We start from the raw sequence: 20,900 nt of genomic DNA on the forward strand, positions 1-20,900 counted from the left end.
GAACAGCCCCATTGCCGCAGAAACCAATTCAACAATCCAATAAGCCAAAGTAGTGAGCTCAATAGCTTGAAAAAGATTTAAAAAAAAAACAGAGTACAAAACAGAGTGCGAAAATGGAGTCGGTTGGATCAATGTGAGTTGGAATCAGAGTGAGTGGAACTCCGAGAAGGTTGGGACTGTGGATTCTTGGAAACTGGGTTCGAGAAGGGAAAACGTACTGAAGACAAAAACAAGAAGCAGATCTGAAGAGAGAGAGCTTTCTCTTCTCTCTTTGCTGCCAACAGTCTTTTTGGAAAGAGATGACACATGAGTCTGCAATCTTTTCTGAAAGAAAAAATGGAGGAGAAGAAAAGAAATATAAATTTATGTTGTAAAAAATTGAAGGAGAAGCTTCTGTGACATAATATTGATTATTGGGAATTGAATTCAAAATTTATAATCGACAACAGTTTTGGTTTTACTAAATTTTATGATTGTTTCTGAGTTTCATGGTGTTGGATCAAAGGAGCAGTAAGTATGAAACTTTCAGGTTTTGACATGCATGCCCTTGTGTGCTTCTCTGAGTTCAATGTATTTTTTTATTTTTTTTCATGAGCAAATCATGTTATAATGTCATTTCTATTCTGAGAAATTTCAATAATCACACTGAGATTTGGATTTTCTCATCTGTTCTTTTGTCTTAGCTGGAACTGATTATGAAAAACATTCGAGTTGAATAAAAGACTCTTTTGACATTATAGCAAGAATAGTTATATAAAACAACGTAGGTAAATAAAAACAAATAATGGGCTCGATTAAGTCAAGATGAGAATAATTTGCATAACATATGGTATATATTACATTTTCTCCAAGGAGATTATATGTGAAATGATTTATATATGTCATTATCATTCCCATGGATTCTTCTGTATGATTAGGCCCCCTAGGAGCTGATAAATGTATATTTATTTCATTTCATACAAATGGCTCAACGAAATAAGCACACAATCTTGGCCCAGTAATTGAATTTCTTCCCAATATGAACAGCCATCCAGCAGCAAGGGTCCCTTACTCCCCTTGGAAATGGCCCAAATGCCCATCACAAGCACCAGCAATTTCATATTCCTCAACCTCTCTCTGCTCCAGTTCTAGCATTGAAGCAAACTATCTATATCAATGTGACACATGCCCTAGCTCAGCAAAACCTGACATGGGTGTTCATTTCTCTCATCCGGGGTTTGTTGGGAATTACCAGAAGAATGTAAAGATTGTGATGCAAGGGTTTGGTTGGTTTCTTTCTAGTTTTGGAAGGTCATTACTGTCTTTTTATGAATGCATGAGTGTAAGGTGAGGTAACGAAAGCAAATCACTATAACGGTCAGCTATGAATAATTGATAATTTTCTGGGATTATTGTAAAGGGATCTTGAGAAAATGACATTTTACCAAATAGGAGACGGTTCTTTAGTTAAAAGCAAGAAATTATTGTGGATTTTATATGTAAAGGGGGACAATTTTGTACGTGTTCTATTATCTTCCATGCGTATTAATGCTAGCTAACCAATATCTGCCAACCAGTGATTAGTTAAAATCCTCAGATTCACTGGGGAACATTATTGACAGACTAATTTAGACTCTTGTTAGCTGCTATTAAATACCTATTGGGATTAAGAAATTCTTGATTGGCAAGAAAAGAGGTGAATGGTAATTTCCCTTGAATATGATTTGTGTAACCTATGGAAGTCTTTGACCTACAAAATGAATGGAATATAAAACTATGACGTGGTATTGGGAAATATTATTTATCACATATCACGAGTATTCATATAATCCATAGTTACATTTAACTAGCTAGCATTGATATTTCACCTATTTGGCAGAGGTATCTAAGATGAAACATCTTAGTACAATACTTAACAGGTGAAAAACAAGTTTACTTGAAGTGCATGCAAAGCTAATAGTGTGATGGAAAATAATGTACTGGCATTCTAGGAACGAAATATTTAGTACTACTTTAAAACACTATAAAAATCAAAAGAAGATCTACAAATGAAGGCATCATACATAGCTCTATATAAGGACAACTCCAACAATAAGTCTTATTTGGGGGTATTATTCTCATTTTAACACTAATTTCATGAGTCTTATAAATCTCATCTCCAACAATAGGGTCTTATATGGGATGTTATATCAATATACTTAATTAGTTTAATACAAAATTAGTGTTTCAACATAACAATGACCCACCAAAATTATGCATGGCACATACCACAGATGGAGACACTAAATAGTGTTGGTACAAAAAAAATCAATTAAAATTTTGACATCAAAATGTAATAATGACCATTCGATTTTAAATTTTAGATTTAAATGGTGAATATTTTGAGTTACATATAATGAAGTGCTCCACTATAGACAATTATGTCTTGGAATTGTCTTAGATATAAGACTTCAAATAAGTCCAAATCTTATATTTCGGACATTAGCACCCCTATACTTGCATGTTTGAGATAAGTTTCTCAATTATTGGACCAGTCTTGGTTTATAGAACCATTGTTGGAGTTGCCCTCATGACTTCTAACCACGTGGTATGAAAATTATATCAAGACCCTTAGTTTAATAGATGCTCTTTCGATGTTTGCTAATTTGAGCGCATTGTAACATAGTTGTTTGGTAATGACCAACCTGGTATCAATTGGCATGAAATTTGATATAAGGAATTTGTGGACTAGTTGGCTTATTCTCATGGCTATTATTAATTGAATCCGGGTAACATAAGTAAGAGCATCCTTCATATACTGCATGTTAGGTGGGAAGTAAGTCATTGAATATGAAGTTGGGGAACATATGTAGACAGTCCGGCCAGAAGAAATTTATTTCCCGAGAAAGCGTATATCCCAAAGGCTCCAATAATCCACAATCTGTTCCTGCTTAATTTACTGGAGTTACTTTTACCTAATATCAGTTCCTTCAGATTCACTCCTTCACCATTTGAGTTAGTTTAAACAGAGGGGTTTCCATGCACCAAAACCCAATTGCTGCATCAGGGTGCAAGTTATATACGTTTGTCGTGAGTTTTTCAACTTCGTTAGTATTTCTTGATACCTAAGTGGCTGAATCTTGTGGAAGTCGCTTTTTCTTGCCATAGTTCTTGCGATTTCTATCACTGCTAACATGACGCTGAGGTTGAGGCGCGCTCCTCTCAATCTTCTATTTTTCTCTTTGATGATAGTATTTTACAACATCATCTCACTTACCTCTCAAGTCTCAACTGAGTGCCATATATGTTTATAGTTGGTTAATAAACGAATGACTGAGGTTGTATATTGATTATCGATCCAATTGCACCTCGGTAGGTAGAATAATTTTTCTAGTTTCAATATCTATGCAATTTAATGATTTTCAATCGATAATAAATGAACGAATTACCATAATATTCATTTGCAACTTTCATAACGATAAAGTTGAACGAGCTAGCTAGTAATCTTCATAAACGGAAAACCGTTGATGAGTTCAGTTCAAATGACCACAAATTCTCATAAAAATTGTGATATATATATATATATATATAATTGAGAACGGACGTCCTCAAGTGCGGATGTCCGTGACTCCGGTGACTGGCGATGCGCAACGATGGTGTGGAGAAATTTTTGGAAATTTGCAAATTCCGGCTGCCGTGAGCCGGCGATGGAGCTCTTGCCGGTACAGACAGGAGCGCCATGAGGAAGGGAGCACGGCAGGTACTTTCCACGTTGTCGTTGCGCGTCGCCGGTCACCGAAAACGGCGATGTCCGCACTGTGGACGTCTGCTCTCTAACCTGCCTATATACATGGCCGACCCTGAGGGAGGGCAAGCAGTGCTCCTACACTCGAACCAGGGCCCAATTTGTTTTTTTTTCTCTTTGCTCCTTTGTCGATTAATCTCTTCTTCTTTTTCTTTGGTTTTCACAATTGCATTGTTTTAAGCAAAACCTCACTTTTTTCATGCTTCTACCGTCTTATTTTCTCTTAAATTGTGAATCTTTTCCTTTCATTATGAAGAATACTAATAACAAGAATCAAAGAGTTCGGTTGCCGATTGATGTTCTCCTAAATCAAAATTTATTTCTATGCTACCTCTATAAATGGATAGACTTAATAGTGATCCTTCACAATTATTCTGATATTCTGAATTCGACGGCTTCGGTGTTCAGAGCTTTATATAATCCCTTATTTTTCTTTCTAATTTTGCCAATGAAAAAAGTTTTTTTTTAATAAAAAAAATTGTACAATGACCCTTTTTTTTACGCGCACGGGGCCTCAAATCTCTCAGGGCCGGCCCTGCCTATATATAGTTGTGTTTGCAGGATTTAGGTACATCACATATCTGTAAAGAGAGGTTTTGTTAACAACCCTAACTAGTAGCAAGGGTGACACGAAAGATACGACGAAATGAGGTAGAGAGAGTAGGTACGTTCAGACCAAACTAGAACAAAAAAGGGGAAGCGTGAAGGTAGGAAGCTAGAGAACGAAACGGCCGGTGTATATGCAGTTCAAGGTGGCCAGTATATTATACGTGGAGGTCCTGAGGGAGATGGGAGGTGGCAGCTTATAGCTACAGGGATGGTTGCTGTCACTGTTTCTCCTTTACTTGGCTTCGAAGCTGCCCTATGTCATGTCATATATCTATTATTCGATCCGGTGAGGCTAACCAGAGTCAATAACTAAGTCCACCAGAGAGGTCAGGTCAGTTTCTCTGAACATCTGAAGCGTGCAACTGCAGGCAAGCATGCAGAACCAGAATCACTACTACTACTACTTGCAGCTGCCACGCTAATATTCTTCGATATCAACTTTTGCATGTGAAGAAATTTACTCTTCTGGTATGGCCATTACTTGCTGTGTCTGAAACTGTCTACGATCGAAGAGTTAATTAGATACGTACTGATAATGAGTATCGAAAATTTCTAAACCCTAAACACTTTTCCTTGTTGATGATCTAGCCATGGATTTAAGTCATTTAACTGCCAACGCAGCCTAACCGTACCGCCCCTCAATATTGGGGGTCCATACTCAACTCTATGTACTAAATAGCTGGTTAATTAAGGACCTACCTAATTGTTTGTGGTTCTTCTCTGGCATTGTGGTCATTTGATTCTGTTCTATGTTCTTTGGATGCATAAATAAATATATATATATATATATATATAGTTGTAGTTGAGAATTTAAAGTCTTGTGTGTGTATATATGGGAAAATCCCAACCTCAAATCTGGTTTGCATACATTGGTACTGTACACAAAGGATTATATAAGATGGAAAGAGGCGGAGGAAAATAAAGTATTTATGCATTTGAGTAGTATTTCTATAAAGTCGATCATAACTACAGTAATTTACGTCCTGTATTTCGGATTAGTTTCTATTTTATCTCATGCATACAATATTCTGATTGTGAGGCTAATTAACTGTCAAATAGTATATCATCACATAGATACACGTTACAATATCTCTGCAGAAATTAGGAATATAGCAAGGCATACGATACATGAGAATAGCCTTAATTGAAGTCCCAAACTAATTCACAGTTAATTATATACATCTTAAAAGTTAAAACCATAAGATACGTTACATCATATACCGATCTCCACATGGTGTAGTTGAGCATGTACTAACAAACACCTTTTGGAGTTCCAAATTAGCTCACGAAAAGAGCCCATCTAATTTCGCGAAAAGAGCATGTACTAAACTCGCTATCGACTTCAATTACTATATGTTATTAGCTAGACCGAAAATATATATCAGTCCATTGGTAAGATTAATGAACAGAAATTAAGACTCGATCCTGTTCTTATCCACTATTTGTTCTAAATGTACAGAGACAGTATAGGACTCTTCTTAAACTCAGTACGCTATTCCCCCTGTGTCTACTTACTAACTTACATGCACTCGTACGCGCTCAAATGGAAACTTCTGCGATACAAAAGCTACTGTATATACAAAGGAAGAAGATAAAATAGTTTGAACCACACCACATGCTATGCTAGGTCCCTAACAGATACTTGTGCTTTCTGAGTTCTGACAAACACCTTCATGTGTTCAATGGCCTCATTTAGTGACTTATTGTGGTCAACTGTGCTAGGCATTATCAAAATCACAATTCTCACAACAAGGGCGTGCACAAAGGGGACCCTTTACTTGAATGCATGCCAAGGGCCATATCTTACAGTACCATTTCTAGCACAAACAAACACATTTACAGAATTACACACTGGCATTCACGGTAGTTTTGTTTTTGAAAGATATCACCGTTACTATGTAATAATGTTTATTCTTAACGAGCTTTTAAGCCTCTATTAATAAGTATCCATCTTAGAATAGGATAAAGGAAAAAGTAAGACTGAGACAGGTACGGGGTCTAGGATTATGAGATATCATACCGATTTTATATTTCGGTATTGATATCAGTTCGGTACTGTCATTTTCAATCTCAATACCGAATTGAACCAATATTGTTCGGTACATTTTCGATACCAAACTGGCAAATTCCACAAGGCCTATATATGCATCATTCCCTATGCTAACTAGGATCAATCATGAATATAATTCACATAAAATATACAATTGACACACTTCACAATTTCACCAAACTGAAAGATACAAACTAAGAGCAGTTCCTAAAACTGCATATACTTCTGCACAAATTGAGAGTTTTACACTACACAAATTCATACTTCTACACAAAGAAAGTGAACACAAAACTCAAGCTCCTTCGATTTGAAACGAACACAAGTCAAACCATAACCCAAATAAAGTAAAACCCAAAACCCAAGCTGCATATATGATTCATACTTTCAGAGTTTTAGTTGAGAATTTGAGATTGAGTTAAGGCTTACCTTTAGTTTTCTCATCAAGATTCCGAGAGACTGCGATTAAGACTTGAGATTGAGAGTGAAGAGCGAAGTCAGTGATTGAGAGTGAAATGCGAATAAGCGAAGTACCGAAGACATGGAGTGAAAGAATGAAGTCGCAAAATGAATGGAGGCGATGAGTTTTCGATGGAATGAGTTGGGGTATATGGATTTTTGTGAATCCTAAACAACCCCCCCCCCCCCCCAAAATATAGGTTTTTATAGTTTTGATACGGGCTGGTACATTTGGTATCGGATCTAATGAAACCAACCCATTTCAGTTATATACTTTCGGTATTAGTATCAATTTTTTTTATCAATTCATCTCGTTCCATCGAGATTTAATACGTGATGAACGGTTTCGTTATCATTCCTCCGGTACCTGACTCCCAGCCTTAGGAAAAAGTTTAGTTTGGGTGGTAAGCCATCAACAAGATCAGAAGTGTGAAGTGTGAACCACAAAGATATTGATGCATGGTTTGTGGTTTGTAGAGGGGGAATGATAATGATCACTTGCTAGATGGTCCCTTTTAGACCCTTTTTCAACTTCTTCAAAAGAGGGACCCTTAATCCCACTCATTGTCGATTTGTTGGTGAAGATAAACTTTTCCCATATTGATAACATTATAGAATATAATAATGGAATAGTTGGTTTATTGACACCATAAGTACAATTATGTCCTCAAATTACTCAGTGGAAGCCTTTTTAGGAGCATCATTATGTATGCTCTTGGATTCTTGAGAATCTGGCTAGAATGAGAGTAAGGAGAATAATTTAACATATATGCTAGTATACATTTTGTATGAAATTAGACAAGCTAAGCATTTTTTAGTTAAGTATCTCTTGCTGCATTATTTGATTGGAGCATGATATGTATAATAATTAATGAAGCTGGGAATTCTGAATTGTCTTCCACATAACAAATTCTACTTACTTGTCTGCTAAAAGACTTTTTAGGTTCATCTATCAATTCATTGATTCATTGAAGTCCCGACCAACAGGAAGGTCTCCCCTAGCCATGTCTACACTTCAATTAGTTCAATATATAAGCCTAATTTGAATATCTGATAGAGGAAGTTCTACGTCTTGAATGTTTTTATGAGATGGTAGTGTATCTACTGAATCGTTTGTCGTATAATTAATATTTTATATTCTATTAGTCAAAAAATAATATGTTCAAAATTTAGATCTTATTTGCCATATTTCCGAACATCTTGTGGATGACAAATGATGATATATAGCTAGTCAATCAAGTTTCAGACTGTGGATTTAATTTTCTTGTATAATACATAAAAGAAATGTGAAATTACTAAATAAGAAGATATAATAATCACTTAAGTTATAAAAATAAACGATACTCTTCGAAAACCCAGTCTACCTTATTTGAGCCTTTAAGGCATGCACCATACATGGTGAAAAATAAATCTTAATTCCCTTCTAAGTTTAGCAAAAGGTAACACATTTAGGTAAACCTAACCCAACAACCTCACATAAGAATAGAACAGGTAGAGAAAATACAAATGGATCTCCAGACAACAATCATTAACCTTTAACCCCTTACTTTTTAAGATTATTATGTATCATCACAAGGTAATTAGTATATAAATAATCCAAGGACACATCAATTTCGTGAATTTCATCACGAATGGTACTGATTCAGAGGTTCACATGAAGAACAGTGATAATCAAACATATTTAATATGGTATCAACATATCAAGACACGGGATCCATACAAAGGTTGAAATGTCATACTCGCGTAGCAATTTAGCAAGATTTGGTATGTGTATTACGAATAGTTGTGCAAGAGTAATTTGTAACCCTAAAATCATTTGATCTATAAAAACTGAACACACAAGAAACATATACACAACATACAATAATATAAATATGTAACATAGTAATAGAGATCTTGAGGGAAGTCAACAAACCTACAAAATAGACCATTGATTCCAAACTCAAGTCTTCTACACAACTCTCTCTCTCTCTCTCTCTCTCTCTCTATGAAACTGGATTCTTAGTGAAACGGGCAAAGAGAGTGTAGGAACTGAGCTTATATATGGTTCAACTAGTAATCAGTCACCCCCCCATAAAGAAGACTAAATTAGTATGATTCTTCATATATGTTTGATTTGTATATCATTTATATTTTGATCAATCACCTCAATCAGAGTTCAATTAAATTAATCACCAATTTATTTCAAATCCCTATAACTTGTACATTTGATACAAAATGCATAAGTCAATTCGGAATTCTATTTACATGATTTCTCATTACTTGTTCTGCTAGTAAATGGTAAGTTGCTGATTTCCTCATGAACTTTAATGATATGTCCATATTAAGTTTACATAATTGACTATGAAACCAGTAACTTCACAAGCTCACCAGAAGAACTATACACACTAATGACACTATCGGTCTCTTAGTTGATTTGGAGGAATCAATCATCAAAGGAGAAACGAGATGACTAAAGGTATATGTAATGCCGTATGCATATTTCTTAAGAGATATATAAGTGATTCGAGGTTAGATCATCTAATTAAGATTGAGAGAACATGTTTGAGAGTTTAGATCATCTAGCTTTTCTCATGTGAAGCAGCCTTCTTTAGACTTTCACTTTCATCTTTGCATCATGTTGACCACATTGTGATAATTACCCATTAGCTTGTCCAAAAAAATAGATCATATAAAGGCAATACAATCTCTTTTGGTTTTCATGAGCTTGTGTTGTTTATTTACTGTTAATTGTCAATATTGTCATACATGTTGGATAGACAAGGACTAGGGCTCAATCCCAACAAAGAAAAAAAAAAGAAATGATGAGATTAAGTGCACACATGAGAGACAACATAAGGTGGGCATGTGAAAGATTCAAGGATTGAAGAAAACACACACCACCTCTTACAAGTTACACAAAGATAATAATTAAAGGGATAGATCTAGAGATATATCCACATACTTCCCAAGGTGGCGTTTTTTGTTCTTTTCATCTCTTTTGGCACATTTGCTTATTGATTTGATCACCTGGAAGGCTGGAAGCTCTCTCTCTCTCTCTCTCTCTCTCTCTCTCTCTCAGTGAGAACAGATGCAAAGAGAGCCAAAGAGGAAAAAGAGTGGCAAGTTAAAATATGAAGTGAATTTAATTAAGAAAATCACGTGCTAGGGACAGCCATGTACAAGAAATCAGGAATCACGTGATGAAAAAAAATAAGAACCTAAGTGAGTCAGTGAGGTGAAAAAGAAATCAGAAAAACTAAATGAATTAAGAAGGATGAGTGATCTTGGTGGATTCATTGACAACTATTTCTATTTCTATTTGTTAAGAAATCGAGTCATGATGCTTTCACCTTTTTGACAGCTAAGATAGATTGGTATTGAAATCTAATCAATATCGGCAGGATTTGGATTTAGGTTTAGAGATTCCACATTTAATCAACTTTTCTTAAATCGTATATGATAGATTCAACGAATTTTGAATTACTGAAGTTTACTTACATTTACAAGGATCAATATACCACAATCAATAACCTGAATTCTTCATGATCATGTACCTTTACGTAGGGTAAAAGGGTTAAATAATATATTAACCAAGTTGTCCTACTGAAAATTATTTGGAGAAGTGCCTTATACTCCGTAGAGACTAGAGAGGAAAATGAAGCTGGTTGGGCCTGTATGACAAAATATTCTGGTCCAAATCTGATTTGAGCTTATTTCAGGTCCAAATTTTTCTGTAGTAGTCGGAATTACTGGAAATTATTCATCTGGCCCAAGAGCATTTGATTGAGCTCATTGTCCTGTCATTGGTTATAAACAATTGAACCGGCAATTAGATGACTTTTACATGACAAGAAGCATGAATATGAAAACTGCATGAAGCTCTGAAATATACCTCCGAGGAGTCCGAGGCTAGGACTCTGATTGACGTGATTGAACATGGAGAGAGATCCATCTGTCCATGGTTTAAGGCTGTGCGACAGTGTAGGTATTAGTGTTTTACTGATAGTAATTGAGAGAAAAATAACTGTAAATGATGCAAATGAACATGTCAATGTCTATTATTGAGTCTATAGTCGTACCCTTTTACGATTTTAGTAAAAAAACAAAACCAACAAAAATTCCAGTAACATACATAGTAAACTTTCTAGCTGAAAATGAAAGTTTCTATGGTTGCTAAAAGCCTAAACGGCTGAACCTATAAAAGATTGTTAGCACAGGTGAAGCACCCGAACAATCTCCTAGGCGTAGATCCGGATTCACGAAACTTTGAAGCTGCCTCCTCCACCTTGAGGGACTCCTCTCTTTGTTTGGCTTCAATGAGCGCTCTCTTTTCTTCTCCAGCCTTGTGAATTTCAGCCACTTTATTCTTCATTTTCTCAGCATATTCCGCTTTCTTTCTTTCAAACTTCTCCTGCGGTCAGCATATACAAAACTATGAGTTTCACCTCATAAGATGGAAGATACCTATAACAAATTAGTACCTCAATTTTTCTGAGTTGCGCTTCAACAGAAGATTTTTTGTTTTCTTCCCATGATCCTACTGCAGACATCCTTTTATATGATCTGTTAAACAATCACCATCAATCAATCGTTATAGTCAAGCATGAACTGTGCTCAAAATGATTATTCGAGTTTCATGCTGATTTTATTGTAGTAATAACCACTGACAAGTGGTGTAGTGGAATCAGTGGGGCCCCTATCTCAGGTATCTTCCGGCATGACAAATAGGTCGGGAGTTCGAACGTTGGGAGGAAATAATGATGCCACTATATCCGCGAAGGTGGCCAGGGGCAGGCTGCGATGCCCCTTCAGCCAAACGGGGCTATGACAGAGGAGTATTCCCACGGTTAAAGGCCTGTGGAGAAACCTCTGTTGCCAATCCGAAGGTGACAAAAACTGGCTTCGGAGGGTGTCAAAAAAAAGTGTAGTAATATGTCGTAGCCGCGTCAGGCATGTATCATAATGTTTTGGTTGAAAAACAAAGAAAGTGAAGTAAATTGATCTTGTACCTGTTCTCTGCTTTTGTCTTTTCGCCTTCTTCCCATGCTTTGATTAAGGACATCTGTTTTAATCTCTGCATACATAATATCTGAAGAAACAAATATGAAAAGATGAAGAATTCTTCATATTAACTTAAAATGATTATTACTGATTACAAGAATTAGTCCGATCAACAATTAAAAAAAGTCAATTTTGACACCATAAATTAATAAAAAGTCAAAAAAGATTTCTAAATTATAAAATAATCACTTTTTAATTATGTTTATACCGTTGCCACTAAAGTTAGCAAAAATTACAAATTGCCACTGCCTAATTTCCCCCCCCCCCTCTCTCTCTCTCTCTCTCTCTCTCTCTCTCTCTCTCTCTCTCTCTCTCTCTCTCTCTACGTGCCAAGGTTGAAGGCATGGGGATGGACCAAGGACGGAGGCACATGGACATGCCAAGATCAGAGGCGCGGGGACGGTGTCAGCCGAAGATGCTCTTCTTCTTGGTTTGACGAATGGATTTACCCACGGCTTGTGCGCTATGAACATCAACATCTTGGTGTTGTTTGACAAAGATCGAGTCCAGTGTCGACGAAGACGTTGCGAAGAGGACGACAACGGATGAACATGAACTGTTACTAATGATGCAAGGCTTGTTAGAAAACAGTAAAGCGGAGAAAATGGTGGAGCCGTCGTTGTTCAAGAGTGGATTTGGGAAGTCGATTAGGCAAAGATGGGAAGATCAAATACGGAGACTGATTTGTGACATGGAGAAGTTTTGTTTGATTTGATATCAAGAAAGGTTGATGATCATAGTTTTTAAGCACTGTGATGGGAAATGGAAGAGATAGCCCGTGGTTATGGTGGTTTTGTACGTAATTTGATATTTTTATTGCTATATTGATTTTGATAGAAGCATTGGAATTTTTTTTAAAAGAAAATTCTAGTCACCCTATCATACTGTTTGTTACACTAGCTATCACACTAACTTTCTGCTGTTACATGTAGTGTGATAGTTAGTGTGACATGCAGTGTGATAACAAGTGTGATAGGCAGTGATAATATGATAGGTAGTGTGGCTGGAGGTGCATCACATTAATGTCGATATTTGGATTATATAAATTGATTTGAGAAGTTCAAGATCACATAACAATAAACAAATGTTCGATATTTCTATTCAATCTTATTTCTTCTTCTTCTTTTTGTCACAACATAGCCACATAAAACAATGTGACAACATGTATGACAATTAGCGTGATAGGTAGTGTGACAACGAGTGTGATAGGTGGTGTGACAAAGGGTGTGACCGTTAGTGTGATAGGTTGTGTGACAGTGAGTATGACAACAGATGTGACAGTGGGTGTGACAACAAGTGTGATAGCCTGATAGATAGTGTGACAAAGGGTGTGACCGTTAGTGTGATAGGTTGTATGACAGCGGGTGTGACAACGGATGTGACAATAGGTGTGACAGTGAGTGTAACAACATGTGTGGTAGGTGGTGTGAGAGTGAGTGTGATATGCCAAGAGAAAATGTCTAAATATGCAAAATTATATTCAAATTCAAAGGAGATTGGTATGAGTATGCTCATAATGAAGAGAATAACTAGAATTAAGGAACCTTGAGCTTCGGTTTTGCCGGAATTTCTTGGAGCACCACTATTAACGGCGGCAACCCCTTGTGAGGGTTGTTGCGTCTTGTACGGTGATCGGTTCGGAGTGAGTAGAGTATCAAATGAAAAAGGGGAGAGAGATCTTTCTAACGACCAACCACTCTCAAATTTATCGCCAGATGGTAAAGTTATGGCTGGAATTAATAGAATAATGAACGAAAAAAAGAAAATGAGTAAGAAATGACAAAACATTTCGGAAAATATTTAAAAAATGATTATTTTTTTCTAATTTTGTTATAACTTGTTGACTATTTTCTAATTTCCAATTAAATCAGATGACCTTTTTATAATGAGAAAATAAATAGTGACCATTTTCTAATTTATAATGGGAGATGATACTATTTTCTAATTTTTCCCAATAATTATAATTAACAAATACAAAAAAAAAATAACATAAACGTTAGTTTTTTTTGTGTGACTAAAATACTTCATAAAAGGGCAAAGCCCAAACACAGGCCCAGCAAAGATGCTGAAAACCATAAAAAACATATAAACTAAACTCAGCTGTTCGCATCTCTACTCACAGGGAGAGAGGAAGAGGAGCAGACAGAACATAAACGTTGGTTGCATACCTAGCTATCTCAATCGAACTCCTTATACCTTTCTTTGCAGCAGGATGATCTGCAATCTCTGCAATGACCAATGACATGCTTATTGAATGCATTATAAATTTTTCTCACAACTCGTATACTTTTTGTAATAATAATAAGTCGAACACATCACTAGGTTTACTCACAGCTAGTCCAGAAATTATCATGAAATTATCTTAATATAAAGCACTAACCTAATTAAAAAAGAGGGGGAAAGAGAGAGGGTTTCAAATAAGTTTAAGTTTGTGCACTTTGGGTACCTTTGACAATTGCAAGAGGATCACCAGCTGATGATGCTTTCTCTTCAGAGTTCAGAAACTGGTATCGCACTCTTCTCTGCATCAACGAAGACAAAGTTAATTGCTTGTTCTTTCTTGGTTTCCTCTTTCATAAAGATCCCTAAACTTATCTAGAGTTCCAAATTAGCCACAGAATTAAAGATAGACAATCAGTATTTCTTGGAAGAGAAACATGAACACTAATTGATGAATTGCAGTGAAAGAGGTATACATATATATTGGCTATCATGCGTTAAAAGGGGATTTTTTTTTCAATTAAGTTTTTGGTAGTTATTTAGGTAGATTCGTTACTTCTCTTACTCAGGAAAGAAATGATAAAGAAAAAATGATTAGAAGAAATTACAGGAATGTATGCTTATTATTGTTAACGTTGTGATTACCGGATGGGTGGCTGATCACACAGTTAGCTATTAGTGAGTGTTAGTTTGACATGAGAAGTATAGTGGTTCACCTCCCTTTCTTGGGGTAGGCTACATCCACTTGAATCCACTAGTATAGGCAAATAGTCTTAAGTTATACATGTAGTGATTCCCCTTCTAAGTGGGATGATGGGTCCCTTTGATAGGTGAGGGAACCCATCTCATTTACATATTCTTTAATGTGTGACAATTGCCCCTCTAGGCTTACTATGGAGCCATCTTAATGAGGTCGGAAATGTGACTTCCCGGTGTTGTCTTGGTGAGTTCTGACTATCAATGGAAAGCTTGTATGACTAAGTACGCTATGAATATCATGGTTGAGCCACATAGTGACTTGTAGATCCGCCTAAAGAGTCATGCTTATGCTCAGTGGCATGCCATACTAGCTCTATGCTAGTAGGGGTGCCAACATGTCCCCCTGCAGTCCCTAAGTAAGAGAAACTTCTTGCTTGGGGAGTTTATCAATCAACATGTCACCGAGCATCAGTGTCCAGGCGGTGGGATACCCCTACCAGTCCTCGAACTCCTTAAGCAAGAAGGGACTCTCAAACCTGCAAAACAAAGATAAAAACATATGTGCACGAAGTATGTCCGTTGTCATGGGTAGCATAAGAATGTACAGGCACGATGTGTGTTTGACACATGATGATGCGTGTGTATATGTATGGTCCTGAATATGATCTAGTACGCAAATATGCGTAAGTCCCCGAAACCACTAGTCATCGAGGCAGTTTCCAGTGATATGGCCTATGTGTGCGGTGTGCTTAGGCGAAATAGTCTTGCGCGATGGCGCTTTGGACTAATATGGCTGCTACGGGTGAGTGTGGCTTTTATATGCCAATATGGCCTTTGAAGGCTAGTGAGGCCTCTAAAGGCTGGTGCTTCCTATATCGCAGTGTGTGTAGGACGACGTTGAGCCACTGCGGGCGTAGTGTGTCCATCTTAGCGCAGTGTTTTGCGCGTAGGACGTCTGAGCGCTGGCATAGAGCGCAGTGTGTCCATCTTAGCGTAGTGACTTACGTGTAGGACGTCTATTGGACGTTGAATTAGAGCATGGTGTGTTCATCATAGCGTAGTAGGCTACGCGAATGACGTCTTTTTGGTGTTGAATTAGAGTGTGGTGCGTCCATCATAGCGTAGTAGGCTACGCGTATGACGTCTTTTTGGTGTTGAATTAGTGTGGTGCGTCCATCATAGCGTAGTAGGCTACGCATATGACGTCTTTTTGGCGTTGAATTAGAGTGTAGTGCGTTCATCATAACGTAGTAGGCTACACGTATGACATTTTTTGGACGCTAACATTGAGCGTAATACGTCCATCATAGCGTAGTGAGCTTTACGCGTAGGATGTCGATCCCTCTTGGGTGTAGTTTGTTCTCTGAGCGCAGTGTGCTTTGCGCGTAGGACGGCTTGAGCCCTCTTGGGCGTAATACATCTATCGTAGCGTAGATAAACATTACGCATAGGACGTCTTGAGCTCTCTTGGGCGTAGTGCATCCATCATAACGTAGATAAACATTACGCGTAGGACATCTTGATCTCTCTTGAGCGTAGTGCGCGTATTTACGCGGCTTGAGCCCTCTTGGGCGTAGTGCATCCATCGTAGCGTAGATAAGCGTTACGCATAGAACGTCTTGAGCTCTCTTGAGCGTAGTGCGCGTATTTATGCGGCTTGAGCCCTCTTGGGCGTAGTGCATCCATCGTAGCGTAGATAAGCGTTACGCGTAGAACTCTTGAGCTCTCTTGAGCGTAGTGCGCGTATTTACGCGGCTTGAGCCCTCTTGGGCGTAGTCTCTCACTTTTTGGCAAGGAAAGAATTTCTGACTCCGTGATGTCTGAGTGTTGTGTGATGAAACAGTCTGCATAAGGAATTTAATTGTTCTCTTGAACAATAGTTAGAAAAATTCCTAGTTTCATTAGCACAATTAAGTTTGACATTCAAGTGTGTGCGTCACAAATCTCTAAGCATATAAGATATGGCTAAGTGTCATTGCTAGCTAACTCTACAAAGTGTTGTAGGCAATGCGTGAAAGCCATGTGGGCATGCATATCAAGTGCGGTATGTTGTAGGCATGCTTCATAGCGTAATAAAATCATGCTAAGACATGGTAATAATTAACTCTACAGTACTAGGGAGGCATAGCATTTTACTTATCTTATGCCGATGTGGAGTTGCGCTCTATGCAAGTACCAAAATCATGTTGGAAGTGTCCAAGCATGACGCTTCCTTGTGCGGGGAATGATTGCAAGTAGCCGCTTTGGCTTTGCGTGAGGAGATGTCCGGTTTGAAGACATTTTCCTTTCAATTCTCTGTGTTATGGTCGTGTTTTGTTGCGGGTTGGTTGGCTTTGCAAGTAAGTCCCGTAGTTAGTTGTGCAATGATTTCTTTTCTCTGGCGATTACGGAAAGCTGCGAAGGTCAACTGTGGAGCAGGACCATGAAAGTCGACTGTGGAGTAGGACTGTGGAGTTCCACCGTGGAACTATGGGAGCATCAGTCATGGGAATGATAACAATCATGGGACTACGGGAGCAACCGTGCACCGTGCTAGCAGTCATGGGACTACGATAGCAGTTGTGGGACTGCGGGAGTAGGACCATGGACTGTGCTAGCAGTCATGCACTGTGCTACCAGTCGTGGGACTACGGGAGTAGCCGTACACCGTGCTAGCAGTCGCGTACTACGCTAGCAGTCATGGGACTACGATAGCAATCGTGGGACTACGAGAGTAGCCATGCACCATACTAGCAGTTGCGTACTACGCTAGCAGTCATAGGACTACGATAGTAGTCTTGCACCGTGCTAGCAGTTGTGGGACTACAGGAGTAGCTGTGTACCGTGCTAGCAGTCGCGTACTACGCTAGCAGTCATGTGACTACGATAGTAGTCTTGCACCGTGCTAGCAGTTGTGGGACTACGAGAGTAGCTGTGCACCGTGCTAGCAGTCGTGTACTACGATAGCAGTCATGTGACTACGATAGCAGTCTTGCACCGTGCTAGCAGTTGTGGGACTACGAGAGTAGCTGTGCACCGTGCTAGCATTCATGTACTACGCTAGCAGTCATGAGACTACGATAGTAGCCATATACCGGGCTAACAGTCGTGTACTACGCTAGCAGTCATGGGACTACGAGAGTAGCCGTGCACCGTTCTAGCAGTCGTGTACTACGCTAGCAGTCATGGGACTATGATAGCAATCATGCACCGTGCTAGCAGTCGTGGGACTACGGGAGTAGCTGTGCACCGTGCTAGCTGTCGCGTACTACGCTAGCAGTCATGTGACTACGATAGCAGTCTTACACCGTGCTAGCAATCGTGTACTACGCTAGCAGTCATGGGACTACGATAGTAGCCTTGTACCGTGCTAGCAGTCATGTACTACGCTAGAAGTCATGTGCTACTCTAGCAGGAGCGTGGAAGAACGTCCACCGTGCGTGGAAGAAGTTGACCGTGGAAGGCATGGACCACGGGAGGGTCATAATTGTTTTTTTAAAAGATCTGACTGCGCTGTAGTGAGCTCATGCACTGCGGGGTGTGGGGACTGTGGGAGGTCTGTTGGTGGTAAGCGACGAAGCTAATTGTCAGCTTCCCACATACGGCGCCAATGTTAACGTTGTGATTACCGAATGGGTGGCTGATCACACAGTTAGCTATTAGTGAGTGTTAGTTTGACACGAGAAGTATAGTGGTTCACCTCCCTTTCTTGGGGTAGGCTACATCCACTTGAATCCACTAGTATAAGAAAATAGCCTTAAGTTATATATGTAGTGATTCCCCTTCTAAGTGGGATGAGGGATCTCTTTTATAGGTGAGGGACTCATCTCATTTACATATTCTTCAATGTGGGACAAGTGCCCCTCTAGACTTACTATGAAGCCATCTTGATGAGGTCGGAAATGTGACTTCCCGGTAGTGTCTTGGTGAGTTCCGACTATCAATGGAAAGCTTGTATGACTAAGTACGCTATGAATATCATGGTTGAGCCACATAGTGACTTGTAGATTCGCCTAGAGAGTCATAGTTATGCTCGGTGGCATGCCATACTAGCTCTATGCTAGTAGGGGTGGCAACAATTATCATATTTTTAATACAAATACAATGAATCTGGATTTAACACATACCGGATTAAACAAAAGCATTAAATAAGTGTATCTGCTATCATTACAGGTTAGAAAAATAGTCTTTTACCATTTAGTGTAGTGGTGTAAGAGCGCTTCAACCTCCGCCACTCTTCCTCTCCTGTCTCAGAAGTTTCTTCACCAGTTTCCTCTTATAGTCTTATATCAATCAATTGAAGCTTTGATTCGCCCTTACAGTCACCCACAGATTGTCGGATAATGACTATAATCCACTTGTGAAAAACATTATAGTAATTAAAGTTCCTTTGATTTTTATTTTGTATAGGTCAAAATCTAATAGATTGCTTCAGGAAGAAATGAAGCTTCCTCAGACCACTTTCACCAATCGCCATGGACAGTGATGGGATTAGTCATTGGCATTCTATGATTCTGCGAAACAAGAAATTAAGTAAACTCTGAGTAAAACTCAAGGGGTTAATGTACTGTTGTAAGTTACCTTGTGCAAAATAAGCACCATGAGCAGATACATCATACAATGATTCATAGATCTTAAGTTAACTTAGATTTAGCGTCACAATTAATGACTTATTATCCCTAATCCTTATAAATCAGTTGATCAGCTTTGAGGTTGGGTTTTGGCTCGAAATATTGGCTCGTTTGGACATTGGACTGCAATCAGAGGCTTAGGTAGCTAGACTAAATGGGAGGTGTCCGGTTATGAGAACTTTCATCAGAAGTTATGCTTATGCATCAGAAGTTTGAAGGATTGCAATTCGTCCCAAAACTACATATCAGTGTGGCGCTGAGTAGAAACCTTTTGGCTCTGTCCTGTAATTTTCCTAATCGTTTGCTTGATATGATTGTAAGCACTCGCTTTGAGTTTTATATAATCATGTATTTGAAATTTTGAATACAGAGCTAATCGCACATCGAAAAAGGACTAAAAAAATCAACTTGTTTATAGTTGAGGTACTCCTCGCAAATGGACAGGATTGGTGTTGATACAAACAAGTGGTATTATAGCTATGTTGAACTAGGATGCAACTTGATTAAGCTGCTTCTAGCCTAACCTAACTCTGATACCAAGTGTTTCTAACTCAACCACCGGGAATTTTTTTACCCCAACTTTTTTGTTGTTGGTGTTGTATTAACTACAATTAACGAACTTAGAATTGGACCCCTTGGTTCTTGGCTTTAACCACATTCTTCTCCAGTATAGACTGTATAGTGCGTGATAGATGAAGGCTTAAATTGTTTGAAGTTCATCACACTATGATAGTTTCTCATAGAGCAAAAGATTAATTTCCAGTCATATGCAGTTGAAATTAGATGCTTCCAGCTTGACATATATAGCACCAAGTTCTGCTGACATATACTGAGGGCATCCCACAATCCCACATCGTAGAATGAAAATCAGAGAGAAGGATTTATAATGCTATTTATCTCAATAAAATGCCCATCGGCCGTGCGGATGGGCTTCGCTGGCCAAGTTAACAGTTGCTATAAGTCATATTGTGCTTGATACCAATTGTTGCTTATCTACTGTGGCTTTTCTTTTTCCTTTCCAGATTTTCTTTTTTGCGTCTCTAAACCCTAATTAAAGTGTAAATTAGGGCTCGTTAAACAAGAAAATAAACAAATCAATGAGACAAGAAAGACAGCATCCCCATAGATGCATGTCAGTTTTTTTTAAACAGAACCCCCATTTGCTCAACACTTGCGGTAACATGCAACCGTTGCACACAGAAAGCCACACCTTTCTCACGGAGAACAGAACAATTGTCCCCGGTTTTATTCACTACTTCTACCACCTGAACTTCCCAGTTCCCTTCTATGTGCCAAAAACATGGTCCCCAGCCCATGGTATCACTCGCACTACCTTTTCATCCATCTCTATAAGAACCTGGGGTTCAGAACTTCAGATATGTAGGTGTGCATCTCACTAGCTAGGAATAAGCAGTAGTCACAATTATGGACGTGTTTATTCCGGAAGAGT

General features: G+C 38.4%; 1 protein-coding gene across 1 annotated transcript; it reads right to left on the reverse strand.

Annotated features, from left to right (window-relative positions):
* Positions 1-11,055: 11,055 nt before the first annotated feature.
* On the reverse strand, positions 11,056-14,449 carry LOC126795429 (remorin 1.4-like). The gene is made up of 6 exons (XM_050522268.1): positions 14,368-14,449; positions 14,090-14,147; positions 13,971-13,986; positions 11,870-11,949; positions 11,342-11,423; positions 11,056-11,271 (listed from the first exon to the last, which is right to left on the reverse strand). The coding sequence occupies exons 1-6, from the start codon at positions 14,447-14,449 to the stop codon at positions 11,056-11,058; spliced, it is 534 nt and encodes a 177-aa protein (XP_050378225.1).
* Positions 14,450-20,900: the final 6,451 nt, after the last annotated feature.

Source organism: Argentina anserina, chromosome 5 (genome assembly GCF_933775445.1).
Source record: "Argentina anserina chromosome 5, drPotAnse1.1, whole genome shotgun sequence".
NCBI classification, from domain to species: Eukaryota; Viridiplantae; Streptophyta; class Magnoliopsida; order Rosales; family Rosaceae; genus Argentina; species Argentina anserina.

What these genes read in the sequence shown, in the direction of transcription:
- LOC126795429 (XM_050522268.1), bottom strand. Translation starts at nt 14,449, where the DNA reads ATGCAGAGAAGAGTGCGATACCAGTTTCTGAACTCTGAAGAGAAAGCA. An exon ending in TCCTCTTGCAATTGTCAAAG is followed by an intron (nt 14,148 to 14,367) that starts GTACCCAAAGTG and finishes TGGTCATTGCAG; the next exon opens with AGATTGCAGATCATCCTGCT. An exon ending in CGCAACTCAGAAAAATTGAG is followed by an intron (nt 11,272 to 11,341) that starts GTACTAATTTGT and finishes TGCTGACCGCAG; the next exon opens with GAGAAGTTTGAAAGAAAGAA.